Source organism: Toxorhynchites rutilus, chromosome 1 (genome assembly GCF_029784135.1).
Source record: "Toxorhynchites rutilus septentrionalis strain SRP chromosome 1, ASM2978413v1, whole genome shotgun sequence".
In the NCBI taxonomy this organism is placed as follows: domain Eukaryota; kingdom Metazoa; phylum Arthropoda; class Insecta; order Diptera; family Culicidae; genus Toxorhynchites; species Toxorhynchites rutilus.
In genome coordinates, this window is record NC_073744.1 from 61315393 (window position 1) to 61337057 (window position 21665).

The following is a 21665-nucleotide window of genomic DNA, read 5'->3' on the forward strand; positions in this document are numbered from 1 at the left end:
AATTGATGTTTATTATACCGAATTGCGACTTAATTTGATAATGGTATATAAAATCGAGTTTTTACATTTTATGCGATTTCAAATATACACGATACAAACTTTGATTGATATTATATGCGATTCTGATTTATTCGGATTTCTTGTAAGACTTGGCACGTGCAAAATTATACGATTTAATGTTTGCTGGGTTATGTCTATGGTATAATCGCAAGGTTGACGTACGACTCTCGTCCGTGTAGTGATCATTTATTTGATGTTGCATGTGAATCAATTCTCAATGAATGGATTGTTGGGAATGGATGAGCACCTTAATGATACTACCTTGACTGTAGAGAGAAGAATAATTTATAATATAGCTACCCTGTATTCAATACTCTGTCCCATTTATGTTCATTCCACAATATAAAAAATCCAGTAAATACCGGTTCTTGTTTTACTTTCCGAAAGTATCCGTGGATCTTCAGTATGCTCTCTGGTGTTTCCCTTTGTTCGTTTCCCGGTGTTCCGTGTGTCTCTGTTGGTACCTCCAAGGTCAACATGGGTGATTGAATATTTGGGGGAATTCGAAAATAGAGTGTTACGTTGGAGGCTTGACGAAGTGACAGAATTATCACTTCATTCGAAAGTTAAAATGTCTACGAGTTATATGCCTTGAAAGCAAACTGTTAGAATTGAATGAACTGAAGAAGTTTTAAGTCTATGTAATCCAAGACAACAACAACAAATTATTGGAATCACAAAAATCTATAAATATGGGTACCTGCTTGGAATTTCATCTCAGTCACGATTAATATGCTAGCGATGCGAGACATACCTAGTAAAGCAAGATTGTCGTTCGCTTTGGGCACAATGTCGTCGAACAACGTCGAAATATTCAGCAGAAGAAGTTATCACGCAAACTGATGTAAAATTTATGATATAATAATTTGTAAATCATTGATACATTGACGTAGGATTACGTTTTTCGGGAACATATTGGGGTACAAATTGAAAAACAATAATCGATCGCATCGTGAAAAATGTGCAATTTTTTTGCTCATTCATTTCATGATTAATTGATGAGATTTTTGCATCAAACGATTCCGGCACTCTATAACAATCTTTCACCTTGAATAAAATAATATATATCATGTAACTAACTATCGAACAATTGAAAAATCTTAACCACTATCTAAACGGTCCTGATTGGTCGAAATTGACGTCATTCCTTTTTCGCGCCCGTTTTGATTCTTTCGTTCACCGACAAGCCAAATATCTGCATCGCGAGCGAGTGGGAGGCGCCTATTTCTCACATACCAACTGATATAAAAGGACGTAGCATTCGTGGATTTCTCATTCTCGTTCAACGCTCAGATCGGCAAACACAGAAGCCGAAGATGCCAAAGCCTTGGAAAGCAACAGCGACTGAAACATCACATTACTATGCAGCGGATTCTGCACAACCCATTATACCATTCCAGTCCTTTTCAGGATCATCGATATTGCTTTGATACGAAAAAGTTTAATTTATTGTTTTCCACTTAACATAATATGTAATTATATGAATATGATCAAAAATGATGTTTGCTTTTGCTTTTAGAGATGTCTAAAATTTTCGTTCAATCGATTGTGGAATGTTCGTTGGGGCATTTTACAATAACCGATAATTCCAAAAAACCAACAGAAGTGAATTGTCGTTTTTGTTGTTCCATAAAGTTTTACGCGAGTAAATATGTCGCAATATATTTTCACGCAATATGAGCGTCGATTCCGTGAATGTGCATCGGAGCTGAAACAACTTTCTATCATTGATGCCGAAAGCTCGCATGTAACACTGGTGGAGTGAACAAAAAATACCCAACAATTAAACGAAACGGCCCTTTTAAGGGCCACCAGATCATTATCAAAGAGTTTAACAATAGCCTAACGTAATCCTACGTGAACTATGCGGTCATGTATCGGACACAACCCTTTGTGACTTTTATAAAAATAAAACAAAATAAACTTTTTTGTGGCATCGGTGACTTTGACTTTCGTTCAACGGTTTCCGATGATTTAGTTGGTTTTTTCTTTGCTACAACTGTACCAACAGTAGCAAAAGCCTTCTTCTTATTGCTCACCTTCTTCACCGTCTTCTTCAGTAGCTTGAGTTTTTCGGCAGTGGTTGCTGTTTTCTTCTACCCGGCAGCAGCGGCAAATAAGTTGCCAGTAAATTGAAATGACAGCAGAGATAAAGGTATTTTATAAATTCGGTCAGTTCCTATTGGTGGGACAATCCTACAGACATACAAACATACATACGAACAGTTCAAGCTGAATAAAACCGTTTAATAAAGTAATTTGCTGTTTTGTGATTGCGGCCATCTTGAATTTTAATTTTTCATGATCTACTGTGATCTACTATTCAAGCCCTTTCATTTGATACCCATATTAATGAAGTTTTGAGAAAATATGTAGTCCGCCATTTTGTAGTGGCAGCCATCTTGGATTTGCATTTTTCTTAAATAACCGTATTCTGATAGTCAAGCCCTTTCATTTGATACCCATATTGATGGGGTTTTGGAAAATCCACATTGATGAGGTTTTGAGAAAGAAAGGGATCCGCCATTTTGTAGCGGCCGCCATCTTGGATTTTCAAGATCATGAAATACGCAGTTTTGTAATAACTACAGAGATAAAAGTGTGTTCCAAATTTCAGATCAATCGGTCAACAGGAAGGGGGTCAAATTTCTATTAATGTGGGTCAGCGCTACAGACAAACATGTTACAAACATACAAACATACGAACAGATTACAGGGCAAGCTAAATAAAACCGTTTAACAACAACGATTCCGTTTAGAAACTATGAGGGTTTTATTTGTTTTTCCAATAATTTTCAAGTGTATAAATATCTTCGCATATTTTCCAATATCTTAAAGATAGAGACATGTAAAGACAATGTAAAGATTTGGCATCCCTGATTCGAGCGCTAAATTCTGTTTTTGACATTTTGAGGGATGCGAGTGCGAGTAAATTCAAAAAACTTTGAAGTAGCTCGCACGCCGAATCACACATGATACTAACTGGCATTATGTGTTCACACGGTGTGTGTAGCTGCATTGTAGTAACTGACTGGACTGACTCGTATGTTTACTCGCACCGTCTGACCCTGGCTTTAGGGTGGATGGGATCGAGGATATTGGATTTGGTCCTATAATGAGATTCTCGGCATAAACGGTGTTCTTGGAACCAGCCGAGGTTCTCAGTTTGAGGAATTAACCGGGTTTGTGAGGGAAAAAGGACAAACCTGTCCTCAGTGGGTGTCTCATTGCCGGGCAATTTAAGAACAACACGGCGGCCGGTCTCCGCCGTGGGAGTGGCCGACCGCTTATCTGCGACCGCTTAAGCCGACCGCTTATCTGCGCAAAATTCCCGGTTACGACGAGCTTGCGCGTTCCCCCGGCGTCGCGGGTAACATGCTCTTGATGCGGGCTGAATGGAAAACACAGCAAGAACAATACGGGGCTCAGCGTGTTAAGCCATCCTTTAACCCTTTATAAGACCGTGGAAACTAGGCAACGAATCGACTCCAACTTCGAAGAACATAATCTTTACGTTGATAAGTAAAAAAAAAGTAAAAAAAACTTTTTGAGTTACAATTTTTTTATAATAATACTGATAATGTACTAAAAGCTAAAAAGTGATTAGGCAAGTAGAAGTTAGTAGTTATCACATCCCTTCCTTTACTATCTAGGGTATTTTATTTTCTAGTTTTTAGTACATTATCTGTATCATTAGTATATTTCTTTACAATCAAAACATTCCACAATATTCAAAATGTTTATTTTTGCCTATTTTTTCGAAATGTTTTAATGATGTACTGTATTGTATTAGTCAAATCATTTCATGTGATACCGATAATGGAGAGATTGCAAAAATACATATTTGACCATTTTGTGCCGGCGACCTTTCTGAATTTATGTTGTTCGTGATGTAGTTTTTTTTAATTCATTTGATATATATATCCCAATTAACATTTTTTAAACTAATATGAAATCAGCCATTCTATAGCGGCGGCCAAATTGGATTTTCAAGATAATGGAATATGTAGTATTATAATGACAGTAGAGATAAAGATGTGTTCCAAATTTCAGATCAATTAGTCATAAGGAACGGGGTCATGGATCATACAAACATACATACAAACAGGTCAAGTTGAACGAAACCGTTTAAAAAAGTAAATGGATAATTTGTAATTGCGGCCATTTTGGATTTGAATTTTCCATAAATAGTTCTGATCTACTGGTTAAGCCCCTTCATTTGATACCCATTTTGATATCTAATCCGTCATTTTGGATTTGCATTTTTATAAATAATTGTGTTCTACTAGTCAAGCCCTTTCATTTGAAATCCATATTTATGGAGTTTTGCAAAAACATATATATATATATATTTCGCCATTTTGTGGTGTTGGCCAATTTGGATTTGCATTTTTCATAAACAACTGTGTTCTACTAGTTAAGGCCTTTCATTTGATACCCATATTGATGGGGTTTTGAGAAAATATGCCATCTTGGATTGTCAAGATCATGAAATACGCAGTTTTATAATGACTGCAGAGATAAAGGTATGTTCCAAATTTCAGATCAATCGGTCAACAGGAAGAGAGTCAAATTTGTATTAATGTGGGACTGCGCTACAAACTTACAAAGTTATAAACGTACATACGAACGGGTGAAGCTAAATAAAACCGTTTAAAAAATGATTGGTCTTTGGTGAGACTGAAATTGATGTATACTGAAAAACAAATCTACAAAAATCTAAAATCGGAAAGGAAAAGATCGATCTTCTAAAAATCGATCCGAGATCGCCCAATCCTGAACCATACTCAAACAGCAACAGAACAAAATAATCTGAGCTATGTTTCTGAATTTTTTATTCGATACAACGAACAATTTTGAAATTACGTTATACCGAAGTTTCCCTGCAATATTAAAGGCCCATTTATACGTTGCTAGTAGCTGACTTGACAATGAGCAGCTACTGACCCGGTGGACTCGCTTGACAATTGGTTGACTCGCCTTGTCCGTTCACATAGTGTGAGCTGCTGGCGAGAAACTAGATACTACGGCACGGGTTTACCTGGGATGCCAGGCGATTTTTCAAATGTCCATCAAATAGTCAGAAACAGCAATCAGGTCCGAATTTGTCAAATGATTGGTCCGAAATCGACTTCTTTATTGGTAGTTTTCATCTTAGGTTTTCAGTTGAATGTATCATTACACAATTTTATAGAGATTACAGAGCAGTGTTGAGAATAACACCTGAACAAGTGGAAAAACTGTTGAATTTAATTGCTCCACAAATACAACGCCAAGATACACTCATGAAGGATGCTGTACCTGCAAGAGTGATAATATAAATGACATTGATATGCCTTTCTTCTGGAATATTGTTCAGATTGTTGTCGATATTTTTTAGAATCTCGAAAGCATCCATAGCTAAGATAATTCCGGAAGTATGTGATGCTTTAAATGATAGTCTAGAAGACCTTTTAAAATTTTATTCACACGCGTCAAAAATTAAAATAATGAATGAAAATGTACTTTTTTAAATCGAATATGTATTCTGTTTCTTAGAACCTTACTTTTTTTCGCAAGTTGTGAGTGAATTTTGAATGAAAATTGTGCCTGATAATGATTCTATATTAGACATTCTCCAGAAAACTATCTCAAAAAGAAAGCGTGCCCCGCCAGCGTGCAAAACAGAATAACAATGATTTCGTTAAGAAACTATGAGGGTTTTATTTGTTTTTCCAATAATTTTCAAGTCTATAAATATCTTCGCATATTTTCAAATATCTTAAAAATAGAGACATTTCTTTACATTTGGCATCCCTGATTCGAACGCTAAATTCTGTTTTTGACGTTTTGAAGCATGCGAGTGCGAGTAAATTCAAAAAACTTTGAAGTAGCTCGCACGCCGGATCACACATGACAATAACTGGCATGATGTGTTCACACGGTGTGAGTAGCTGCACTGCAGTAACTGACTAGACCGACTCGTATGCTTGCTCGCACCGTCTGAACCCGGCTTAACTCATGATAGAAATTAGAAAGATCCCAAGTCCGCTATGCTACGGTGCTTGCGTATGGCGCTTGTGTTGGTAGTAGTTACCTTGCTGCGAAGATATTCGAAAGCATAGCAGAAAAAACACAGCGATCAACATCGACGCCAAACTAGAGGATCAAAACAAACCCCAAAAACATCACGATCAAACACTACGAGAGAGCAGGAATATTCAAAATTTGAGCACAACGCTCGCGGATACCTGTGTGGAGCCGGTCCGCAGTCTGCACGTAGTATAGTTTGAAGTGATCGGTGGAACCAGTCGGACGTACATTACGCGATCAGGCAGTGATCAATCGTGGAAAGTTGAGCGAAGAAAAGTGACTCACACAGTCAGTGCAAAACGAGTTCGAGCGTGTAAGAGGAAGACAATGATTCATTGCGCAACATACGCACCATAAAAAGAGTCATTTCAAGCATGCCGATATCGGCCAATACCTAAATCAAACGTTTTAGAGATGGCGTTTTCAATTATCCGTACAATTTGTGTTATAGCTGCCGGATTTGCAACTCAAGGTTAGTCAAGACAAACGCGATCGCTCGATTTGTTTTGCGGTTTTGTTTCCTACTTTTACTTGCCACGTCGGGCAACAATTCAATGACCTTGTGAGAGGGAGGGGCCGGGAAAAAGTGTCCACGGCTGACGGATATATGAACTCGACGGTGGACCGTTGGAACTAATGTAGCTTCCGGTGAAAGTTTCAATCATTCCATTACCGCTCTACATTGAGTGATCGGCATCATTTCAAAACGTGGGAGAAAATTGTTTTCGATCCGATGCGTTGATAACACTTTTGTGTTTGATTGATTTGTTATTTTTGATTGTTTCAGTGAATTCGGTGAACTTGGTTGCATATATTTCGCAGTATGGTCTGCATGGGGAAATCTCATTCTCGCAACACACAGATCGAGAGGTTAGGATAGTGTCAGACCTGGAGACAACTCTTCAATATCCGGATCAGGGCTGGAGTTGGGGCGTACATCAATTGCCAGTGGATTATACAATTGTCGATCCCAAAGAGCGATGTGAGCTGAGAGCTCTTGGGGAGCAGCTGTGGTCCTTCGACGACGATCTGGGATTTCTGACCCTGCCGGGGAATGAGTCAACCAGCTGGTTGAACAACATACCACTGACCGGGGAGAAGGGACTTTGGGGAAAATCTCTGGTGTTGTATGACCCAAATAACAATTTCAGGATTTGTGCTACTATTACCACAAGGGATGGGTCGCAGGATCATATTGCGGAGGCAAAGTTCAACAGTCCCGTCTCGGGATCGATTTATTTTCGCTGGTTGGTTTCCAAGGAAACACATCACACAGATACGTTGATCTATTCCAACATTTTCCATCTCAAAGCTCAATCCAGGTATTGTTCCAAAACTTATTATATTAGGTGTACCGGTAAGTTTCTTCGGTTTTACAACAGATGGCGTAACTAGATTATTATTCCAGTGAATAAAATTTCCAGACATTCGTTGGAAGCTACTATATTTTTTTGCATTTTTTTTCAGTATATGTCAAAAAGTTGAAGCGTGACAATATAGTTTTTTGCCACTTCAAATATGTCGAATTTCGTACCAACGAGAGAGTTTTTGCGGGGAGGGTTACTTCATTACTTCAATATGCAGAGAAATGCTGCGGAGAGCCATCGTATTTTGGTGGAAGTTTATGGTGATCATGCTCCAACTGAACGAACGTGTTATACGTGGTTTGAACGGTTTTAAAGTGGTTATTTTGACTTGAAAGACGAAGAACGTTCCGGATCGCCAAAAAAGTTTGAAGATGAAGAATTGGAGCCTTTACTCGATCAAGATCCGCCACAAATGCAACAAGAACTTGCAGATACACTTGGAGTAGCTCAGCAAATCATATCCGATCGTTTAGAAGCAATGGGCATGATCCGAAAGATATGACATTGGGTTCCGTATGAATTGAAGCCACGAGACGTCGAACACCGTTTTTTCACGTGCGAACAACTGCTCCAACGGCATAAAAGAAAGGGTTTTTTTTTGCATCGAATCGTTACTGGTGATGAAAAGTGGGTCGATTACGACAATCCTAAACGTCGGGCAACGTATGGATATCCCGGCCATGCACCAACATTATGCTGTCTATTTGGTGGGACCAGCTGGGTGTGGTGTACTATGAGCTGCTAAAATCGAATGAAAACATTACGGGGAATCTCTATCGACGACAATACGTTTGAGCCGTGCAATGAATAAAAAACGACCACAATACGAGCAAAGACACGATAAAGTTGCGAAACCGGTCAAAACACATTTGGAAAGGCTAAATTGGGAGGTCGTATCCCACCCGTCGTATTCTCCAGACATTGCTCCGTCCGAATACTATCTTTTTCGATCGATGCAACATGGCCTGGTTGATCAGCACTTCCAAGTCAAAAATTGGATCGATTCGTAGTTAGCCGACAAACCGCCCGATTATTTCCGCAAATGGATCCGTGAATTGCCAGAAAGATGGGAGTTGTGACTAGCTATGGGCAATACTTTGAATACAAACTATTTTTTCAGAATAAAGCATTAATTTTTGAAAAAAACCAAGAAACTTACCGGTACTCCTATTAAATTTGAGCAAATTTGTAACTGATTTGTTTCTTCCCAGAAAACTGAACAATCCAGATTTCACTGAGCATAGCTGGAAGATCTATGTGACGGATATTTTCGAGAATGAAGCCACTGATACGGAAGCGAATTGCAATAAACTGCAGCTAGTGTTCGATCCACAGGTCCGTGGCACCGGCAAGGCTATTGGTGATATCGACGTGCGATTGGGGAACCTCAAAATCACCACGAACTCTCAGAAGAATAAGTTTGCTCAACTGTTCAACGACAAGGAACTTGTCCTTTTGCCGAGCGATCTGTATGGACCCTCGAGAAAGTTATACCTTGTGATCTTCGATCCAGTGCATCCGGATACATTTCTGGCGTGCGCTAAAATTCGGCACTTGAAGCCAAAATCGGCACGCGCGATGGTCAATGGAGGGGGAATTAAGGGTGAAATGAGATTTGTTCAACGATCTCGCTTCGAACCAACATGGATCAATGCGTCCTTCTCATCGATTACCAATGAACTTCAGCATAACGTAAACTATGCCAAAGATGTTGCCGGTTTCAAGATAAACACGCTTCCACTGCATTCTTATTCGGCTGATCAAGAGAACTTCTGTTCCACATCTGGACCTACACTGAATCCTTTCAATATGCAATCCAAAGATATCCCACCGCCTGGTTTTGGGACACAAGATCAGTACCCGGTGGGTGATCTCAGCGGGAAACTAACTAATCGGAACAAAAAAGAGATGCACAGGATGTATCTTCCGGGAACGAGTGCTGAACTGAACGGATACTACTGGGATGCGTTCCTTCCGCTGCAAGGAGTGCACAACGTTATCTTCAGAGGTTTTACCGTTGAGCGCTACAATCGTAGTGACCCCTCCAACATAACGGCGATGCCCTGGGCTTGTGGAGCGGTTACTTTGTATGAGATTAGCAGACCATATCAGATTCCTATCGTTACGGCTCAAGTACTGTTCCGCTATCCCATCGTCGGGCGAATCCTGTTCCGACAGGTAAAGGATGAGTTTTGGACCGATACGGCGGTAATTTTCGAGTACATGATACACGCGGATGGTGCCCAGAATAATAACACCGCCGAACATCGCTGGGCAATTACGGTCGATCCACCGGGCAAAGATTTTTATGATTGGCAGAATCGGTGCGTCAGTACGGGTGCGTTCTACAATCCGCATGGAGTGTCACTCGTATCGGGACAAAACTGGGAGGAACAGTGTACCACGCACTCGCACGAACTGTGTCGTCTGGGGGATTTGTCGAATCGACTGGGGACGTTGGAAATCGCCGGAAGTAAGAAAGACGCTCAGCGAATTAGTCGGAAGATGTTTGTTGATCCGAACCTGCCGCTGAGCGGTCATGCGAGCATCATTGGGCGATCGATTGTAATATTCGATGATCATGGTCCGAAGGCCAGAGGAGAACGGCTTGCGTGTTCGAGGTTGGTTTGAGCCTAGCGGCTGGTAGCACTGGGTTTGTCTAAAATGTTAATTTATGTTTAGAATCGGGGGCTACCACCGGAGGAAAGTAGTCGCACGAGACTGGTATTCGAATGGAGATCCACTGACCATCAAGGGGAAAATGGAGATGCTGCAGCAGTCTGAATATGATAACACAAACGTGGAGGTGGATTTCAAGGGACTCATCGCTAACAGTGGTTACCATGTCCACATCGTGAGTATATCAATACTTTCTATGAGGAGAAGGGAAGGAATCACAACCTGTTTGTTCAGTACGAACCCCATTTGTTATGGTCTAGGGTTATTTTTGTTGTTGTATTCATATTTTTAAAGTTGTTTAGTTGTTAAGGCAGGTTTAGAGCTTCCGTGAACGTGAACGAGAAAAAAACACTTTTTTGTTAATAATTAATCAGTACATATATAAAACGTGAGGAAAACATCTTGAAACGATAGGATGAAACATTTTCTAGTTGAAGTGTCTGGTTTCTACTTTTGACAAAAAAAAAAATCGAATTGACAGTAGATCTCGGCGTTTTGTGCTATTTCAAGACATTTGGCATTAAAAACAATTGAAAACCCCGGTTTCCTTTACTCCTCCCATGGGTGATTTTTTTACACATAAAAATATATAAAACATAATTAAATATATAAAAATATATGAATATAAACACTTTCCCTCTATAGCTTACAATGAAACGTAAAATGGCAAATGAGTGGCTTAGAATGCAAGGGGTGTAAGTGACTTGATCGATTTCTCTTCATCAACTTTTTCTTTAGTTAATATCTCAACTGCAAAAACGTTCCAATTTGAGTTTGCTATAGAATCCGATAGATGAGTTTCTGGCATATATTCCACATTGTCAAATACAGCTGGAAATGAATTTGCAGGTAAGTTATGACCAAAAGAGAGAGTCGATGTAGAGAAATCGATCAAATCACTCACACCCCTTTCATTCTAAGCCCCTCAAATATTTTCCCATGGAAATCATACGGTCGCATCCACATACACCAGCAACGGCAACTTTAACGTCGGCAAAACAAGTCCAAGTGAACAGTTGACGGAACGATGACGGGACGTTGTATGTGCAGCGCACTTAACTGACAACGACTAAACCCGGGGCATAACGGAAACTTCGGGTGAATTATATGCTCATTAAGGTTTTCTCCATTAGGATGGAGAGTGTGAAGAAAGTATGACCATTTCGAAGACGGGTTAGCACCCGGCTTTCTTTGCTGTTGTTTTGGTCAAACCAAAGGAGCGTGGTATTTTTGATTTGATGGAGATGAGTGGGATGGCTTTTTAACCAGGTTGTATTCTAGCTTTAACAAACCTGCTGTTCGACACAGCGGACTATATCAAATCGAGGACAGGGCATATCTGAAGGTTCCATTTTTCTACCCATGCCAGTTTGTTGGTGGTTGCGTTTCCAATGATTCTGGAATGACCAGGAACCCAACAGAAGGGGAGGTTTTTTATGAAGCAGCCTCTTCTATCAGTATTTCATGGGTGACTACTATTTCCTCTAAGCAGGTCTTGAAGACAGCTAACTGAATCGGAGAAAATTACAGTAGGAAGGAGATCATGAGAATACTCTTGTGCAGTTATTAAGAGAGCAAAAACTTCCTCACTGAAGAGTAGTATTGTTGTGGAAGAGAAAAACTACCGGTGTATCTGTTCACAAAAATTTCACACCCAGCTACGTCGGACGTAACAGAACCATCTGTGTAGACCTGGTGTTCGATTTGAAAATGAATAGCCCTGAGTTGGTTGAAGCAGGCTTTAATTTTTGGTCGATGGTCTCTCGCACGGACAGTCTTGAGAAGATCAAGATTCACGTTCGGCGGTTTGACTTTCCATTTTCTTCCCGTGGCAGTTGAAAGTGCACATATATCGGGAAGGTCCTGGTTTGTGAGGTCTTTGAACCAATTTTTAGCTCGAGTTAATAACGGTACATTGAGATCATTGCCAGGGAGTGAAAGTTGACGGATGGCTTTGTTCGTGATGGCTCTCGTTACAAGGTGATTAAAAGGTAGATGACCACATTCTGCCATAACAGCAAGAGTGGGACTTGTGATGAAGGCTCCTATTGCTAGCTTTATTGCTTCATTGTAGATAGGTTTTATGGTGTTGAGTACTCTGTCCCCGCCACGGCTGAAGATGCCTGTTCCGTAGAGGATCCTCCTTCCCTTCGTCTCCTTCCCTATCTCAACCCGAAAGTTTAAAGGTTCTGTTTTCCTCAATCTTCCAAGCTCAATCTTCCACGAATCACCCAGTCGATAAGACTTTTCAGTACTGGGTACTTCCATGCTCGATCAAAAGCTTTGTTTAGATCGAGTGATATAACATCTGCGTGAAGGTTGTTTTCAGCGACTCAGCGGCGTCGTCTAGGTTAATAAAGCTTTCCATGATTTTCTCAACACAACTAAGAAGAGTGATGGGACGGAAGTTATAAAGAAGGTGATTATTCTTGTCTGGTTAAGGCAGAGAGATTATTAAGCCCTCTTTCCAACAATTAGGAAAGGTTACGCTGTTCAATACATTGATGTAAAGATTCAGCTTTTTTCCCAATATGTCATCTGGTCCAGTGGAGCCCCGTGTTGCCTTGTTTAAGGCCCATTCAAGTTCTTTGGAAGAAAGAGTTTTGTTGAAGTCAAAATCTGCATCGGTGCTAAAATCAATGAGTTTTCTTTCGCAATCTGCCTTGCAGATCAAAGCTTTGGTTAGACAAGGTAGAGACAAACAAATCTCCGAAAGCCTCTGCTCTGCCTCTGCCTCTGCTCGAAGATGACTTGGGAAAAGTTCTCGGCTGTCCAATCTTGTTTGGCAGAGAGACGGCTTCTAATGTCACATTGATAGCCAGTTAGCAAATTCGCATATTAGCATATTCGAATTTCCATCTAGGTTTTGTTGACACTTCTGGAGAAGGTTGGTCGAGGGAAATGAAATTTCCATGAAATTTAAATTATTCGACCTGATCAACAAATCATCAGTTTGGACGACTGTTCACATTATCAGTGAGAGGTAGACAGATATTTTGGTTGATTTCAGCGATTAATTTGCATTTGAAATTATTTTGTTGTTTGGGGAAAAATGTGCCATCACCGGAAAACGACTTACAATCTTATGCTTTCTAAAGCTGATGTACCTTATCACATGTTGCTCTTCAAAGGGTTCTTTTGTGACCCTAGCTTTGACCCTAGAAAAATATGCCACCCCAACCAAAACCAAATCTCAATATGTAAAGCGTTATGTATTCCTTACTACGTTTTTGTACGTATGAGAAAGTTCTGATTGCTACTTTAGGTAAATATGTCCAGATTTCATACTATATGTATTTCTCAATAATTCTCAATAATGAATTAAAATAAATTGAAAAAAAATTGACATAAAACAACGTATAAATCTAACCCATTTAGTATGATATGTACAAGTGTTCATTTTACCACCTCCAGGTGATCATTTTAACCGCAAACTAAAATTGTGTTCGATTTTACAACTGTTTTTCTTTTATTGTACTTTTAATATGTAATCGTAATACTTTTAATAAAAATCGTTTGATATCTTGAACAACAATTAATTAAAAATCGGTATGTGGACGCAGTAAATGGGAATATTCCTTAGGGTGTTCATTTTACCTGCTTTTCCCCTATATACTTACTGTGATTGGAGAAGGAGAATTTATACGTACTGGAAAGAAAATTGTGGGGGGTGCCGATTTCTATTGATGTTGCATCCCAGTTGAATGATGGATTGAGTTCTTCTGAGTAATATGATTGTGGAATTGTATTTTGAAATTAAAATCAGTAATTCCAGGAAGTTTTTTTTGAGACTTCGCATGTTCTATTGCATTACTAATTTCTGATTGAGGGTGAATGTATTATCGACTTGATTATATGGACCTTAGTTTCCCATGGAAGGGTGGCTGTTCTTCCGAGATTTCGGATCACTTTACATTGGAGTGGAAGAAGTTAAAGTTTTTGTCGTTCGTGCATTGTATTCTTTTGGTTGTGTATCGTTGTTTTGTGTGTTGTTTTTTTTTTGTGGTGTGGTTTCCGTTGATGCCTGATTATTTCGTGTCTTCTCCCTTTGTTTCTCTTTGTTTTGGCGTCGTTCATCTGCAGATGTTTTCAGCTCATCTGAGGATGGGTCCTCGGAAGATATATTCCTCTTGGTTTTTATTGGAGCCTGAGAGATTTCCATAGAAACATCGGAATCTTCTGATATGGTAGTCGAGGTATCTGATTCGGACCAGATAAAGCTAACTGCAGGTGGAGTGCTTTCGTAGCTTTTTTCCGGACTTGTTTCAGCTGAAGCGCAACTACATTTGTATTTAGTGCAGCTAGCAGTCGGTTTTTTTTTGGAGAGCGTTTAGCCTGTCTTGCAGGACACACGAAAAGGAAGGTCCATTATTTTAATGTTATATAGATCCTTGGCTTGTTTATATCAGATGCCTCGGTCTTTACTAATCTTGGTTATGTCATATTTTTTAAGCCATATTGGGCACTCCCTGCTTGAAGAGGAGTGGTTCTCTTGGCAATTAATGCAGTGAGCGATATCGTTGCACGTTTTGGTATTTATGCTGTGTTTTTGCCACAATTCCGACATAGTAGATTCTCGCGTTGGCATCGTTTCGACGTATGTCCAAAGCGGAAACAATTGAAGAATTGCATCAGGTTCGGGGAGTAGTTCCTAGTATCGATGCGGAGGAATCCAAATAAAATTACTTCTGGGATAACTGTACCACGAATGGTCAAAATAAGGGTAGCTGTAGATTTAACTACATAATTTTCCTTCCTAGTGATCTGGTTAACTTTGATCACTTTTTGGCCGGCAAGTTCAGAAAGAAGTTTTGATTCAGGTATATCGATCACTTCACGACATGTGACAATATATATTTGGGTTGATTCAATGTCGAATGGTAAATGACCTCAACTGGTGTTTTATCGATCAATTGTTGGATACGGGGAGCTTACCAATAGTGTCCTCGTCTTTGGCCTTTAACATATTAAGGACCGAAAAGAAATCTGTAAAGACGTGTCCACATTACGCCGAGCGGTCTTGGCCGCCCGGTAAAGCCGACTAAATGTGGACGTACCGCCCGGGCTTGCCGACGTGCCGAAAACCGACTCGAAACAAACCGAACCCAACCCGAAACAAGTGGGTCCGGTTCAAGAAAGTCGAACCAAAACAAAACGAAGTAAATTAGCGTTGACGACATTGTGCTTCATGTGTTCGTGACGGCTTCGTACAACCGATGGGGCTTTGACTTCGTGCACCCGATGTGGCGTCCACATTACATAACGAACCGAATATGCCGCCTGGTACAGGCCGATCGGCATCATTCGGCATAATGTGGACGCGCCTTAAGACATACGCCTGGGATCGCACGTTTTGGGGCAAACTTGTACGCTTAGTTTGTGCAGATTCCACGAATGAGATCGTTTCCTTCGGTGTGGATGAGACGGAGCAGAGCCATCGGCAGGTCTTGTTAGATTCTTGGATTTAGGATTTAACCATCAAGTGTAGAAAACACGGGTTATTTCGTGATCCATCCGTAACAGACGGAACGCGAAACACGAGAAAACTCGATGTATTGTGTCCTTTTCTTCTAGTCTCGGGATGGTCTCGCGCTGTCGAAATCTCCTACAGCATTGGTAATGTCGAATCAGTGCCGAATCTATACCAGAAAGAGTGACACAATGCAGAGCATGACAACGCGTGGAAAAGACTTCCGAGGGTTTATACAGGAAGTTCTACTAGTAGTGGATTTTATTTTTGACGTGGGACTACGTCTAACCGGAATATATGGAGGGTAAAATGAAAACCTAAACACAGAACATGCAGGAAAAAATGAAAGATTTCGAATGCTTATAGCTCGAACATTTCGTACTGGATAGGAGAGATGTTTGCATCACTTGATAGGGAATATTTCTACGCATCTATCGCAACTAACAAAATGTTGTTTTTCATTAGATAAACAATTGAATAACTGTAAAATGTTAAGCGTTATCTAAACGCCTTAACTACCTCGGAAATCGGAAATGCAAATACATGAATGTATGGGGATTTTTGTTCTCACCGAAATGTGTTCCCTAACACAGCTTTAAAAACCAAGTGTTGGAGAAATCGGCATTGCAAATACATGAAAGTCGTGTTTTTTTTTGTTCCTACTGAAATGTGTTTCCCCTAAACAGACTTCTGAACCAAGGTGTCTGAGGAAATTGGCATTGCAAATTCATGCAGGTCTGGGGTATTTTTGTTTCGACTGAAATGTATTTAGCTAATACAGACTTCAATTGCAAATAAGTTCAAACTGCGAGTACTTTCGAACTCGCTTGCCATTTTTTCAAATCGTTTATTTTTATAGGCTCAATTACATAAGTTTAAAGGAGCCGAATTCTTAAATATAATTTTAAAACTATATATATACAAACAACTTTCTTACATCTATCGTTAGAAAGGTGGAAAACCGATAACTCGCGCTGTACTCGAGTTTAGAAGGGTGACATTTTTTTTAGGAGAAGGAAGGGATATAAGGAAATTGTAACAATGTTGATGAACACTCAATTTTTAAATCTATTCGCTTGCAGTTGTGCAGACTAAAATATGTTTCCTTAACATGGTCTTCTAAACATAGGAACCTGGGAAAATCTTGCAGACATTAGAGGCGAACGAACTTTCAAGTTTGAAGGCTCTATAATACAAAAAGTATAAGTTGAAGTTGTTGCTTCATGCAAGCCGGGGTACTTTTGCACCCGTATGTTTGTTTTGCACTCCGAAAAGTGTTTTCCTAATACGGATTACAAAAACGGGTACGAATACAACGCTTTGGTTCGGTTATTCAAGATTGCATTGAAGGATATGCCTTCAAATCTACTCACTGAATTACTGGCACTGAGTGTCAGATTCGCGGTTCGAGAAGAACGTACACTGGAAAGATGCAAACTTCAGATGGAAATGTAAAATAAAATAATCATTTGATAATTCTTCCGTTCACATATTTTGTCCTAGGCATCATACCAAACGTAAAATAACTGCCATTAAATTTATTTGTAACAAAGAACATACTCAATCACAATGCATGAATTGACTTTACATGGCATTTATTCAATCTCTTTACTCACAAAGCAAATATAGTGAATTCGATGGAATCCGGAAATTGTTTCATTCAATCAAAAATTTAATCAATACAAACAAATGATTGCTAGGCTAAGCTAGTCGCACGTCAACTTTGCGGTTATATCATAGATATAACCCATCCTTTTTTTTCGACAGAACATAGTAATCGTAATCGTTCTAACAATAAATTCTGCATGTCTCAGTTGTAGATTCTACTTGAAGAAATAATTCGATATTCTTCTAATCAACCATATAATTTCAGAGCCCCGTTGAGGGTGAGCTGGAGTTCCCGTGCGAGGATTCCACCGTGTATGGCCATTGGAATCCACGGAATGTCGACCCGAAGAAATCGCCTCCGCCCGCCATGGGAAGCACTGACGAGTACGAGCTGGGAGACCTCAGCGGGAAGTTTGGAACCCTGGATGGGGCTACGATGTACGAACAGTCGTACAATGATTCCAGGCTGCCCCTGTTCGGGTACGAAAGTATCATTGGCAGGAGTATTGTTGTGCATAAGAAGGAGAAGAATCGTCGCTGGGCCTGCAGCACCTTGGAACGTGGGTATAGCCCTAGTGAGGCACGAGAGATACGTGCAATCGCTTCGTTCCATCATCCGGCTGGGTACGCGTATGGTTACATCCGCATGACCCAGTTGATCGGGAATGATGGAAGCCAGAGTGACACGGTCATAGAGGTGAAACTGAGATACCCGGGAAAGCACGACAGAAATCAGACATCGAACCACCGATGGCACATTTGGGTTAATCCGGTGGGAGTGGATGCAGCTGTCCAACAAGTGGAGACGCGGTGCGTGGCCGCGGGTTACGTTTGGAACCCCTACTACACCCAGCTGGCCGATCCGTTGAATGTAAGATTTCTTTTTTTTTTTGCTGAAAAATAATAAATTTTATTTTTTTCCAACAGCAAGATCTATACCGCCAGGAATGCGGCCCCGACAATCCACTTCGGTGCTACGTGGGGGATATTTCTGCCCGCCTCGGACCCATCAACATCGGAAGCCGTCGGATGGTGTTTTCCGACACTAACTTCCCACTGGAGGGTCCTGTGAGTGCGCTCGGGCGTTCGATAGTTATATTCGGCCCGGATTTCTCAGGAAATCGTTTCGCGTGTGCAAATATTGAACCTGATCACGACATTGTCAAGTACATTAATTTGAAGAAACCTCCCCGATTTGTGGTGGCACAGTTCATGGAGGACATCCGAGCCGTGATGGGACTGCCCGAGTGGATGTTGACTATCGATTCGCGGAGCACTAAAACGCTTCACAACGGGGCTTGCATTCAGATGATTGTCCACTTCAAGGGCCCGTATGCGCATAGAATTGAGCAGGATTTCTCCAGGCTACTAGCTACCGGGCGACTCGACGAACCGAGTATCTACATCGCTGGCTATGTGAACCAGAAGCGGAAGAAAACGTTATCCTATCGAACCTGTGGGGTGCGAGATCCTAACGAGAATGAGAATAAAAGAAGTTTTTTCAACTCTGGAGCAGGCGGGATTGAATTTCCGCTCCTACTGATGGTGTTGCCGGTGGTTAGCAGTATGCTACTAATCACGAGTCATGTATAGTTACAATGAGATTTTAAGAGTTAAAGAACAGCTGATAGATGTGAAACGTGATTAGGGGCGACCTATTCGCCTAACCCACTCTTGGATATGAAGATTTTTTTTTTTTTTTTTATATCTGTATTATAGTGACTTTCAACACTTTTGGCTGGTTCGTCACTTTTTACTTCCAATTTTGGAAGAATGTTGGGAGTGAGAATTGAACTCGTGATCTTTAGCGTGAGAGGTATGGATGTTACCACTACGCCAGATCGGCTCCAGGATATGAAGATGTAAAAAGAGATTCAACCGTCAATTGTGATTTAGCGTTGTACATTCCGTCCTTACTAGTAGAGTTTTGTTATGATCGATTGCAGTTGTATTATGTGATAACATAACAATATATTCCAGACCAAATAGAAAAAAGTTCATCATACGAATATCGTATATCTGAGTCTTTTTGTATTTATTCAGTAGTGAAATATCTAATTCTTCTGAAATCAATGAATGAAGAAACATTTCGCTATTAACTAATTCAAGAATTCTTTTTCCAAATCGTTGTGATGTTTTCTGTTAATTCTCGTTCCTGAACACGTGGAGTCCCTCATCGGTTCCTGGGAACTGACACTGAATTTTCCGTCTTTTTCGCGCCGGTCTCAACGGTCAGACCGACAATGGACTTTTCGTTTGGAGAGTGTCAGAGTATCGGAACGACAGCAACCAAGTTAGAAAATGATTTTTCTTATTTTAAATTTTAGCCAAACGAAACTTCATTGTCGGTCTCCTACCTCGGTCGGAGTTCAACGTGTTACACCTATCGGATAAACTTCCATTGAAGATAGGGGAACCCGGGGCAAGAGTACCATCTTAAGCTAATACGCGTTTTTGAATGCTCTTTTGTTATATTTTTTCCATTTTTTTGCTGGTTTGTTCATTTATACTCCTATTTAGGTGTAGCTATGCATCAAATTGTTCAAAAGTTATGTTTACTTTGAAAATGTTTCATTTACAAAAATGATGTTTTGGCTTGAATTTTTCCAGTATGGGGCAAGAGTGCCGCCTTGACGGGGCAAGAGTGCCAATCTTATGAAAATATAATTTTTTATGTAAAAAGCACTGTGAAATTCACGGTGGTTCCAAAGAACGCAAACTCAAGTTCTGGTGGCGTTCGAAAAAACCGGCAAGCCAATCTTCTCCGGCCAATTAGGATGTTCATGATCTAAATTATTTCACCTGCGATTTTATACCCTAGGTTCGGGATGTCGTGTGTTGTCAGCCCATAAAATAACTTCTGCATACTAACACTCCTATACTCGCGCATTGGTCTGTCAGATCGAGAAATCAATAATTCGTTCATTTCTCAGAAGATATCAACACTACGACTTTGCGATAAATAACTATGTATATATATATATATATATATATATATATATATATATATATATATATATATATATATATATATATATATATATATATATACATATATATATATATATATATATATATATATATATATATATATATATATATATATATATATATATATATATATATATATATATATATATATATATATATATATATATATACATACATAGTTATTTATTTATTTATTTATTCATTTATTTATATACTTATTTATTTATTTATTGGTTAGGATAGTTAGTAATTATTCCAATATAAAAATTTAAATTCAAAAACTCACACTGAAACATTTAGAGTGTACCTATACTAAGTCACAACCGAAAGTAAACTAAAAGATACTCCAGAAAGTATACTTAAGAGCTTAGATTTCCCATCCCACCTCCCTGGAGCTGGGCGAAAGCTCAATCGCCAAAGTTGTTCGGCCAATGAGTGTCTGTTCGCGCAGCGCTTACTTTCGTGGCCTTGAGGTTGGGGAGGGGAATGAGAAGGTCGTATTCAAGGACGGTTAGTTGACGCAAGATGCACACAAGGGGATGCTTTGGGGAAATTATCTTCGGCTGAGCTTGAGCTCTGAATCGCGAGATACCCTGCGGTTTATCTGAGGACTACAATGTTCTTCGACCATTTTACTTAGAACTGTCCGCGGAACCATTGTGCGTTTTGTTCGCGATCGGTTAATTGTAAGTTTTCTTTATAACGTGGAAACAACAGGTAGATTTGTGCAATTAACGGACTATAATATGCTACCGATATTCCGTTGGCTTACACTGTTAGGGAAATTCCTTTTTCGGCGAAACCCGGCGAACCCAACACGTCGGAGAAAAGGCTGCGCCGTATCCTCGCGCCTGCAACGGACCCGCCGCCTTCAACGGCGGGGAATCCGCCGCAAAGAAGCAGAAGGAGTCGGTGAGGAAATTTGTGTCCTCACCGCACTCCCCAGGTACCCTGTTTTGTCCATGTGCACATGTGATGTCCCTTAGATTTAAGCAAAAGTAAATGTACAAATAAATTGTATAAATGTGAATCTGTAGTCCACTCAGGAAGTTTTTCGTCATGTTGTTAAGTTATGAGTAAAAGTCATATGTGATCCTGTAATCGTTCACTTTAAGTTTCATTAAGGTTTCACGTTATCCGTGTTTCGAGATTATTATTTGGATTTCGTTGTTGTTTTGGAGCCTTTGTTTCCCAGATGGTTGAGCCAGTCTGGTGATTTGTTCGCTGAATACTTCCGGTGATGAGAAAACCCTGTTGTGGTATTCTGAGGTGGCGCTTAAGCCAATCGCTTAAGAGAGGTCGGGTGGGAAAGCTGAGCTGTTAGCCTTCTTCGAGCTGGCCGTAGGTTCCGGGTTGTCTTTTGAAACCCGGTCCGCTACAAAGTGCCTTTTTTCTTATTCTAGAATATTGTTGAATGA

General features: G+C 40.0%; 1 protein-coding gene across 1 annotated transcript; it reads left to right on the plus strand.

The window, feature by feature from the left end:
- The first annotated feature begins 6173 nt into the window (after positions 1-6173).
- On the plus strand, positions 6174-19272 carry LOC129762078 (uncharacterized). The gene is made up of 6 exons (XM_055760064.1): positions 6174-6604; positions 6920-7454; positions 8711-10120; positions 10182-10353; positions 17522-18127; positions 18184-19272. Exons 1-6 carry the CDS (start codon positions 6547-6549, stop codon positions 18847-18849), a joined length of 3447 nt encoding a protein of 1148 aa, XP_055616039.1. The 5' UTR covers positions 6174-6546; the 3' UTR covers positions 18850-19272.
- The last annotated feature ends 2393 nt before the right edge of the window (positions 19273-21665 follow it).